Source organism: Falco punctatus (assembly GCF_963210335.1).
Source record: "Falco punctatus genome assembly, chromosome: 4".
In the NCBI taxonomy this organism is placed as follows: domain Eukaryota; kingdom Metazoa; phylum Chordata; class Aves; order Falconiformes; family Falconidae; genus Falco; species Falco punctatus.
In genome coordinates, this window is record NC_137583.1 from 50,270,370 (window position 1) to 50,281,390 (window position 11,021).

At 48.8% G+C, this 11,021-nt stretch overlaps 1 protein-coding gene across 1 annotated transcript; it reads right to left on the reverse strand.

Annotated features, from left to right (window-relative positions):
* Nucleotides 1-6,261: 6,261 nt before the first annotated feature.
* Nucleotides 6,262-10,696, reverse strand: LOC308061976 (vigilin-like). The gene is made up of 7 exons (XM_080382734.1): nucleotides 10,576-10,696; nucleotides 9,887-10,102; nucleotides 8,828-9,034; nucleotides 8,506-8,613; nucleotides 7,841-7,945; nucleotides 7,312-7,390; nucleotides 6,262-6,376 (listed from the first exon to the last, which is right to left on the reverse strand). The coding sequence occupies exons 1-6, from the start codon at nucleotides 10,681-10,683 to the stop codon at nucleotides 7,340-7,342; spliced, it is 795 nt and encodes a 264-aa protein (XP_080238860.1). The 5' UTR covers nucleotides 10,684-10,696; the 3' UTR covers nucleotides 6,262-6,376; nucleotides 7,312-7,339.
* Nucleotides 10,697-11,021: the final 325 nt, after the last annotated feature.

Consider the following 11,021-nt stretch of genomic DNA (forward strand, 5'->3'; position numbering starts at 1 on the left):
TCGGTGCCGCCGCGGGCTCCCCTCAGCCTACCGGCCCCCGAGGCTCTGCGGCGCCCACCCGCGGGGTGCGGGCTGTGCCCACAGAGGGCCTGGGGGAGAGGCAGGCCGAGGAAAGACGTCGCTCCCTTATCCCACCTTTCAGCCCTGCCGCGTACTCTGCACCCCTTCATTCCGGTAACATCTCACTTTCCCGTCACAGGGAACGGCGATGAGCTCAAGAGGTTAAACCGTGCAGCAGCTCATAATGGCTTACGTGTGCAGGAGAAAACGTGTATGAGCTTTTCCTAAGCCACATATTCACAGCACTCGGTTTTTCCCTTCTCAAAAGTGCACTCCTGCAAAATCTCTTCTATTTTTTTAAAAAATATATTTAAAATTGCTGTTACTAACGTGCTTCCAGATGCAAACAGAGCAAATGCACCCCTATTTCCCACAGCAAAATGGAATGTGTCATACAGAAAGGATTTAACAGCTTGAGGCACGTGGGTGCTTTTGCATACGGAGGCAAAAAGTATTAATGCCTGGGCTGCGAGTGGGCAAAGGGCAGAGCGAAGTGAACCCTGCAGCCGCAGAGAGCATTCCCGGGGTCCGGTGGCGTAAACTGGGCTGAGATCTTGGCCCGAGCTCGCCGCGCCAGTGCTCAGCTCAGGGCTGGCGGAGCGCTGCTGCCATCTAGCGACAAAATATTGGGTACTGCAGCCGCCCAGTTGGTGGAGCGCTGCTGCCATCTAGCGAAAACATTTAGGTACTGCAGCCGCCCGATTGGTGGAGCGCTGCTGCCATCTGGCGACCAAAAATTGGTACCAGACCACGGGGCTCGAACGCGTGTCCTCCGCGCGGGAAAGATGCTACCGACGGCGTGACGCGAACCCTGGTCGTTGCAGTCGAGCCACTTCTACGCATGCGCTGCCCTTAGTTTGCCAGAAACCCCACTGCACATGCGTAAAAGCCGATTTCGTAATGCGCATGCGCCGCTGGAAACCACGCCCCTAGGCATCAAGTCCATTCTGCGCATGCGCTTCCCTTAATTTTCCAGTAACACTATTGCGCATGCGTATTAGGGTTAGGGTCCTAGGCTGCTACATGAGAAACGTGTCAGTGTTTGCTGCCCTGACATCCCTCTACTATTTCTGATGTCACCACCATACCTGCCCCTGCTTCTTTGTAGAGGATGAACAGAGAGGGTGCTGTGTCCAAGAAGTCTTTTGCCTGGGGCTCTGCATTTACTTCACCTGCATGGCTCCTTTGATCTTCCAAACTCACTTCTGGAACACGAAAACGCATGCAGCAAAGTGACTTCGTGGAAGTGGACAACACCTAAACCAAAATCCACCAGCAGCACAATAAGGAATAGGACCAGAAGCCCCAGATTTTGAAAACCCTCAGCCCCTCCTCATACCTGTGCACCTGTCCATTGGTGCTGGCACCTCCTCCCCCAAGATGTCCCTGCTGTTTTCAATCACAAACTCCACCAGCATGTTCCCCTGCACACATCAAAGCCTTGGTGTCAGCCTATGAGTTTTCTCCCTTTGAGCCTTCCAGTTCTCCCTGCCATCCCCCTGGGGAGGGAGGAAGTGAGCAGCACGGCCCTGCTTAAACCACAACAGCCTATTAGCATTATAGTTAGCTGGTTAATGGTGAGAGTGCTCATCCTTCATTCTCCATCAGGGTGCGGGCATCTCCCATACCACATTGGGATGCACAAAAGCCTCAGTGATCCAGCTGCTGTTGGAGCTGATGGAAAAGCTTTTTGGGTGAGCCGACGTATTTCTAGTGGCCAGCATGGCAGTTTGCTTTATACCATTGCCCTGAGCGTGGGCATCTGGAGAAACTGCCCGGCAGTCAGTATGCAGGGATGATGGCCACAGGGGACAGCAAGCTGCAGGTGAGGGTCAGCGGTAGCACCGTGTCTGCCTGCGTGTTGCCCTGGCTCTGAGCTAATGGTGCTGCTCCCCAATGGAGCATCCATTGAGCCTGAGCACAAGCTGTGTCTTAGCCAGAATCCAAGCAGGAGCTGAGAGGACAGTGACACCTCCAGAGGTACCAACCAGCCCCCACCTCCCTGTGGGACTGTGCTGTGGTGTCAGTCCTAAAGCACCTGAGCTCAGCAGTGATGCCCACTAGCAACGCGTCTGGGCCAAGGGTCTGTCCTCCCCTAGGACACACCACCAAACAATATCTGCCTAGTCCCCAATTATCGCATGGCAGACGTAGTCAGAAGATAGGAAAGATCATTTTATTGATGACATCAGCTGCGGGCTGGGGGGGGTGGTGGCTACCCAGGACCCCCAGGCAGGAAAACAGCACCTGCAATGGTAAGAGCCAGAAAGCACTGCTAAAGCCACAAAGCCAGGATGAGGCATGACTTGGTTGCCCTTGCTTTGGGGAACGCTTTGCAGAGTGCCTTGCCTCAGCACTCCCGCCCAAAAGACTGGTTCTCTTCATTTACTCCAGCACCCACAGCAGACAATAAAAGCCTTACACAAGCAGCCTGCCACAGCAAGAAAGGATCTTCCTGACTTGCTGTTCAGTTCTCAAATGGAATGTTACTGCCTGTGGAACAGGGTTTAATAGGCTGTATTCCCAAGACCTCTGACTCCCCTTTACTGACCTGGGCCCCTGCGTCCGTGCTTTTCCCAAACGATATTTGTTCTAGTGTTTGGTATGTAGTTCCCCGTTCTATTATCTAATATTGCATTCCACCACTTCATACGTTGACTTTTCAATAGCTCCATCTGTCTCTGGCTGCCCCCCCGTGGGGAACATGGAAACGCAGATTGGGACTTGCTTTGCAGTTAAACTGTGTCTCTCACACACATCACTGTTGGAGGAAAATGCCAGATCAGTGCTACTGTAGGCTGTACACCTCAGCTTTGTCCCCTCTATAGCCCAAACCAGGACTGCAAGCGCAGTCAGCTGCTAGATGCTAGACAATAAAAGTTTAATATTATTAAGATTATGCCTGATAGTTCAAAGGAGCTTTTTAGAACAGGAGACCCTGACCTTTAGAAGGCTGAAACGATGGAGATTGCCTATTGTGATTACTCAGAACTGGGACGTACGGATCCTGAAGCAATCATCCTTGAAAGAAGCAGCAAAATAGCAAAGTGATCAAGATATGGAACAACTTGTTAAGCCAACCGTCAAGATAGGAACTGATAGAAGATTTATTGTGGAATCAAGAGATTATGTAATGTTTAGGTAGATACTATAAATATGTGACAAAATCTTGTAAGCTTGTCACTCTCTGGGGAGGTGACCCAACGCTGCTGGACCGATTAAAACATGCAAACCTAGAGTAACCCATAAGAGTTCGAGTCTCTTCTTTTACAATCACACTCGCCGGGCAGCCCTCAGCCACACAGGCAGTATGTTACAAGATACTGTGCACTTACATACAACTCTAGGAATGCTGACAGTTTGCGTTAGCACACAAAGTACATGTTTCAATGAACAACTGCTGAAACCCAAGTTCTAATTTTTTCTGGCCCTAAGCAGCATGTTAAGTTTTCAGCTATTCACCTAGAATTACTAGAATATTTTTTACTCACAATTCATAACTCTAATTTTGAACATGTAACAAGACAACACAGACAAACAAGACACAGAGCGCCATGTCAGTTATGTTCTAGGAATTCCCCAAATCTTAAGACACCCTAAACGAAGTTTTCAGCTTCCTAGATCTTAAGACAATCAAATATTCAAAACAAAGAATAAGTATAAATACCTTTAATGCTGTGTAGAAGTCCTTGTCCACCTGTGTGAGAAGTCCAGGTTTAGGGGACTCTCACCGACAGAAGATCCAGTTGAGGGCCCTGAGGGTCCCCAGGCCCCTGGATTCCAGCAGTGGTGGAGAGTTCTCCTGCCTGCTTGCCAAATTGATGCCAAAACGGCACAGAGTAACTGCTCACAGACCAATTTTGTCTTTAAGCAGCAAAGTTATTTCGTGCAACGTTGGGGAGCTAGCCGATTCACACCAGACAAACTAGCTCCCAAGTGAAAAAGTTAGGTATTTTATACAGTTTTCCTGAGAGGTTACACAACATCTTTACATACGTAGTCATTTGATTTGGACACCCAATCATTCCATTCATAATAGGGGGGGATCTAGGTGGAATAGACCTCTCCATTTTCTTTCTTCAACTATTTCCTGACTTGGTCTTCTCTCCTTCAGGTGCCCACCTTATCTTTTCTAATTATTCAGAGTACATTCCTTTCTCAACACAAACAGAGCATTGCCATTTATTTATTTATTAAGACCTTGTTCTCTTTCACAGGTGCAGCAGCTGTTTCTTGGCTTTCTCCACACCCTGGGCTGGGGCCCTGATGGTCACAGTGTCACTGCCAGAGCCCTTGGTGGGGAAGTGGATGTGGACTCCACCACACTCCTCCACGATGGAGCGGATGAAGCAGCCTTTGGCAACAATGAGGGAATTGTGCCGTTTGGAAGGAAGAGACCTCCACCTCTGTGCTGTTGGCCTAAGAGAGGACAGCACCAGCCTCTTGAGTCAAGCTGCAGAAATGTGTTTGCACCCACTTTGCTTACCCTCTCCCACCTTGCTAGGATCTTTATAGATCTGGAAGAAATGCCTGAGCAGAGGGCTTTGAGACTGGCTACTCCTGACAGGAGCAGTCACAAACTTCAGTTTACGAGTCAAGAACAGACTGACACATTTGTCTCCTCCCTGCCCTCACCCATTACAACCACATCTGTATCTGTGTCTTCTAGCAAGATTCTCCAGTCCCTCAACCGCAAAAGGCCAGTTGCTTCACTCACCAGCTCCTTCTGGATGACAAGAATCCTGTGGCGAGCAGCCTCACAGTTTGCTCTCTTGCCTGTGATAACAATCATTTCCAAGTTGCTGTTCTTTGCTGGGAGATCAATTTTGGTGTTGCTTTCTTTATGGATCTGCCACAAAGGAAAAAAAGATCTCAGAAGTGTCCCATGTCAGAAAAAAAAGCCCTTGCAGGCCATATTTGACATCACCAATGAGCAGGAGAGAGCATCCAGTGGGATTTTGCTGCAGGCAGTGATCATCACAAGCACTTGAGTTAGGAAAGATAGTTCACCTTCTTGATGTTGGCACCTCCTTTCTTGTGGAACTATTTGCAGATGGGGACAGAAATAGCAAAGCTGTTTTCAACCTAAGGGAGAAAGGAAGGGAGAACTGAAGATTACACTGTTGTGGCAAGTGAGGCTCGCCTTCAGGAACTCTGATAAACAAGCTTTTGACAATAGGCTTAGACCCCAGGAGGTTCTGAGAGACTTGTAGGAATAAACAAAGGCAAGTACATTCTCCTATAGCCTTCAAATAACAGGTACTACCCCCCTGCCTCCATTCAGCCAAAACAATGTCGACAGCTCCCTCCTCTTGAGGTGTTTTAGCTCTACCCAAGCCAGTAGAGCTCTACTTTGCCCCAGGGTTATCCAGGCGCATAGGAGGGAACAGCAGACAGGAGACCTCCTTACCAGGTCTGCCACTATCTTTTGCATGTACTCTATGCACTTCACCTCATTTTTGGGACCTCTAAGTTGGATGATGTCACTCGTGTGCAGGGTCTGGGAAGCTGATGATAACCTGCAGGACGTGGTCATTTACAGTCAATTCAAGCAAATGCAAGAACCCTTGTGTCAGACATGCAAAGGTTGGGGGGATCCTACACATCCCCTTTTCCCATTCAGAAAAGGGTAACAGTGTTAGCAGCCTCTGGCTAAAAGAACTGTCTTCTCAGACACTTGCGCTACAGAGCCACTAAAGTTACAACTTCAGTGACAATAGGCCTACTAGCCATGTAGAAAATAACCCCTCTGGATTCTTCATCTCCTAAAAAGCCTTACCTCTGGGAATTTCTCCCAGATCCGCTCGCCCTTCTGCCCAATGATGGTCCGGTGGAATTTCTGCTCAATGATTAGGTCTGCTGTGCATTCATTTTCCTGATGGGAACAGAGCTCACACTGAGTGTTCAGCTGGAGAGCCATATACTTTTACTTACTGGTTTGCTGCCTGACAGTTTGCCAGCACTGTCCCTCTTTTCTCTAGACAAAATTCACTCTAGGTTGACAGAGAAGGGCTACTCGAGGGAACAGAGGAAGACATTTGTGAAGAGGAACTTGCACTTGTCATGAGATCCAAGTGCTCGGTGGGCAAGGGGCACACACTTGCACCTGAAGGTTACAAGGGAACACGAGAACCCAAACCCTGCAGTCTCCCAGACATCACATCCTACCCACTTACCATACAGGAAGCGAGTTCCAGCAGCTCTTTCTTGGCCTGTGGGACCCCCCGTGGGTCTCCTTCAACTCTGATCAGGTTGCTCTTCTCGTTGCCTGGGGGAATGCACACAGACACCTTGTAGAGGTCCTTAATCCTGTTAACTTCAAGGCAAGGACTGTGGTGACGCGGTCTGCTAGGCAAAGACTTGCAAGCAAAGCACCTTGATTATCGCTGCTCAGAGGCTGTTGAAGAAGTAATCCCACCTCTGAGAAGGTCTCAGTGGGGTAGGGTTGAGACAGGGGAAATTGCCTCTTCACCCTGGAGTTCAGTGAGAGCAGATCTGTGCCACACAAGAACCTGTACAAGTAAATACTGTGGCATCTACAGAGCCAATTGCTCACTTGTCAGAGCAAGGCATGTTTCTTCCCCAAACAGTATCACATTTAGAGCAGAAGGTAATCATTCATTTCTACCCCAGATTCTTTGCTGGGGAAGATGTTGCAGCACAATCAAACTAGTAGACAGCAAGCAAGGCCTTACCATTGGTCATACTTTACTGTCAGTGCTATATCACCTTCCTCCAGAGATCAGACCACACTGCTTCATCTTCCCTACCCCCACAATCCACAGGGCTATTTAACCACTTAGCAGGAACCAGCTACACCTGCACATCATCCATGTCAATCAACCCACTGCCTCTGAGGCCAGGCCACAGCTGCATGTTATCAATGCTAATCAACCCACTGCCTTCATTCCTCTACAGGGAGAAGCTCACCAAGCAGATTTCCACCACCCACAACTGGCTGCTAAAATGTAATTCACACAGAGCAATGCTTAAAAAAAAAAATAATCAACAAATTTCCTCCAGGACACGTCAAAGCAATTCCGCTACTGTTCAAGCTCCCAAGATACTTTCACACATTAAAGCCATCGCAAGGCCTCGTGGCCCATTTCTCTCCTTGTACCACCACCACTCCAGAAAAGCAGAGGAAATGTGATGAAGACAGCACACTGGGTGAGCTACAGAGCCCCTGATACGATCTACTAAACACAGAGAGTGTGAGCATGGGAAGGACTAGAAAGGCACTCCACTTACTGTTAGCTCCATTCTTGCCAATGAGGTGTCAGTGGAGTTGGTGGTCAGCATTGATTTCTGCATAATCCATCCGGTTGATCTAAAAAGAATTGTATAGGGCCAGGTAGGGTAGGCCACTGCTTCTGTCTCGTGCCTTAAGTAACTGCCTACTGCCCGTATTGGCACTGACACACCAGCAATCAGCTACAAGCACTTCTCCTGCTCTTAAGCAGAGCACAAGCATTCCTCTGGTTTGAGAAGAGAGCATTGTGCTAATGAAACATTGAAAAGACTTACTTATATGCCTCTCCAGCTATAACAAAGAGAATCCTTCCTTCTCTGCACCAAAAAATTTAATGCTGACTTTTCAAGAATGCTATGGATGAGTTTCATAACCAATGGGTGTCATCCACCTGCCACACAATTTGTCTTCTGCAAGTTCGATTAAGCATGTCAAGACATCATATGGATGTGATAAACCCCTCGTCACCTCTGCTCTGTTGCCCCTTCTTCCCCCAGTTTCTTACTGGAACTAGTAACTCCAGCTTACCAGATCCTTGACCATGACTTCAATCTGTTCCTGAGCCACATGCACATCTTCTGTAGGTCCTTCCAAAGTGATTTTATCCTCTCCTTCAGTGAATTTGATGTGAACCTTGAGATGAAAGACAATGAATCTCTTAAGAATTTTCCAAGATCCAAGCCAGGCCAATGCTGTTGGTCAGGCCTACACCATTGATCCCTGCCACTAAGAGACGCGCTCCTTCCCAAAAAGCCCAAACAAAATGCCCACAATTTTACGAGTCAGTAACTTAACAATTTTGGCCATATGGCAGTGCCTAGAGCCCAAGGCTCTGGTGCTGTCTTGGAGTCTGCAAGGGCTTTGGAGAAGTTACTCATCTAGCCTTTATCTAGATACCATCTAACTCACCAGGGAGAAGCCTTGCTGCAGTCGGCATTTCCAGGTATCCTACTACATCAGTTCTCAAAACAGCACCACATAAAGCTTCCTTGGAAGGGCTCAACCCAGGACAATAACATAGGATGAGCAGTGTTTGCAGCAGTAAAAGAGAGGGTTCCCTTTAATAGCAAAAATCTGTGCCATTTCCCCCTGGTTTTACCCATGCTAGAATACATCTCTCTCTTCCGTGACGAGTGATCTGGACTAAACCATTTTCTACACTGGGGGTGTTAAGCTAACCAGCTCATCCATACCTTTGGCATCTGCTGAGTTATTTTGGCCAGGTTCTGCCCTTTCTTTCCAATAATGAAACGATGAAGCCAAGAGGGGGCAGAGACCGAGGAGATGGTAAAACTGTTGGCCTGAGAGACAGAAAAACAGAGAAGCTGTTTGATGGACAAACTGGAAGAGGCCTTCACAACAATTCTGTTCCAATTCCCATGCTGCACCTCTGGTATTGACTTCTAAGCTGCACCTCTAATGGCCCAAGAGAGTCCACCCCCACTACACCTGTCAGTGCTCACAAATGTATCTTCATGGGACCTTCAAAGAAGGCCTAGCCCATCTTGTCAGTACCTTTGCATAGACTTCAGTCAATGCTTGCCCAAGTTTTTCAGGCTCTCCTCGCAGTATCAGCGTCTCCGAGCTACTGTCAGTGGGTGGGATCTCGACAGAGACTCCAGTCTTCTCCAAGATCTCCTGCACGGAATTCCCCTTGGGGCCGATGACATACTTGTGCTGGGACTTCTTCACCTCCACTGCAATGGTAGTAGCCTTCTTCTTCTGTAGGGGCAGAGACACTGAGGCATCAATCACAGGGGGGCGGGGAAGGACAAGAGTGAAAGGAAGAGGCACAAGATGCAGTCAAACTCTGCACCCAGCAAAGAGCAAAGCCAAGCTGAGCACAGGGGCTTGGCAGTACCCTAGCACCCCTTGGACCTCTGCCTACAGAAAGCCTTGTGCTCAAAAATTCACAGGGGAAGTAAAAAACTAGCATGCTGTGTCAAGCTCCCTGGGACACAACATGGAAGAGACCACAAACGCACACAGGCATGTCATTGTCCCCATCCCCATCCCCCCTGTTGCACAACAGGGTTCAACTCCCAGCTGTCTCCCAGGCAGTGCTGTAATGCAACACTATGCAGGCTATAAGCTGATTATCCCTGTTGAAATCCAGACTGGTACAAATGCAGACCTAACTACGAGGAAAAACAGCCCAACAGCCCACAACAAGGATATTCACAGCGACGTTGGCTGTGGGAAATAAACTGGAGTGACATTCACTCTTCAGCAACTTCTACTTATGTAGCGACTTTGATACTGTCAGCTGGCCACCACTGTAGACTTCAGACTTCTATCCTTCCTTAGTAGCACTGGTGTGAACAAGAGCCAGGGGAGCACTTGGTGGTCTGCTAATTCCCACGATACAGAAAAGCGAGAAATCTGTCACCTCCCTGATACTAACACCCCAGCTCCCACTCTGCCGAGTGAGGAAACTGTAAGATTCGGGGTCATGTACTACAAGGGCTGCTGGGCCAGGTGCAACAGAGGGATGCACAAAAGTAGAACAAGAAGGGAAGAGTGCCTAGGAGCAGGTGCCAGGGGAAGGTGGGAAGCTTTATGGACCATCCGTACCTTCTCCTCATAGATCTTCTTAACTCGAGACACAGCCTGGGCTAGCTGCTCCTTTTCTCCGGTAAATACTATCTCTGTCTTGTTGACACTGAGTGGAGGAATGTTGATGCACATCCCTGTGTCCTGCATGAGCTCACTCACCAGCTTGTTGTAATGGCCAGCAATGAGAGGGTGGTACACTTTCTCCACGTCCAGCTGCTCCACAGCACGCTTATCCTGGAAGAGCCCACAACAGACCTTGGTGGGAACTGCCCTCTATATTACAGTCTTTGCCAGACACAGCTAAGTTCCCAGGGCTGTCTTGCCTGACACTCTGGCCCAAGCAACCTTCTCAGTTTGCGGGCTTGTAGATCTCCACCTCTTTCAATCTACAAATATGGTTGCTGCTGCTGCTCCTTATTTACGATATTCACCCCTGTGATCTCCTGCCTTATCTCAGCTGGCACCTAAGACGCTTCACTTCAACTATCAAATGCTTGTTTTGACTTCAGAGATGGACAAAACGCAGCACAAGAAGTTGCAGGACATGGCAGCAGTGCTCATACAGCCAGTGGCACAGTATATGTCTCCATTCAGGCTAACATTAGCCATTGACTGTAGCCATGGTGGCTACAAACTTCGACTATACCATGGGGAAGCAAAATAGCTGACCAGCTAATGCCATGAGAGAGATCACAGTACAGAGGTACCTGCTCAGCAGAGATAAGCAGGATCTCGTGCCGGGCCTTCTCAATCCCTTCTTTAGTGCTGCTAATCTTGATCTGGTTGCTGGGGTCATCTGGGCGGGGGATCTGCATTTTCTTGCAGTTTTGAGCTTCAGGTCCTGCAGCTTCTCACCATTCTTTCCAATGACAAAATGGTGGTGTTCCTTGGGGATGGCAACTGTCGCTGAAGCCTGCAGCAGAAGAACCAAGCATCTGTGAAAAGCCTTGCCTGCACTGGCAGATCCACAGGAACAGAGCCAGGGAAAGCAAGTTAGACGCTGCTCAGTGGTACTACTGAGGAGCAAGCACAATGCCTTCCCAGCACATTCTGTTTGAGGGCTGACACTGTAACAGTGGATCTACAGTGCCTCTATGCCAGGAGTATAAACCCCACCTTTCCCTCAAAACCCTTCTGTTTGCACAGGAGTAGT

Coding starts and splice junctions, on each gene's coding strand:
- LOC308061976 (XM_080382734.1), bottom strand. CDS start 10,683: ATGCAGATCCCCCGCCCAGATGACCCCAGCAACCAGATCAAGATTAGC. Junction 10,103..10,575: donor TGCTTATCTCTGCTGAGCAG/GTACCTCTGTAC, acceptor GGGCTCTTCCAG/GATAAGCGTGCTGTGGAGCA. Junction 7,391..7,840: donor AAGTCATGGTCAAGGATCTG/GTAAGCTGGAGT, acceptor AATTCTTTTTAG/ATCAACCGGATGGATTATGC.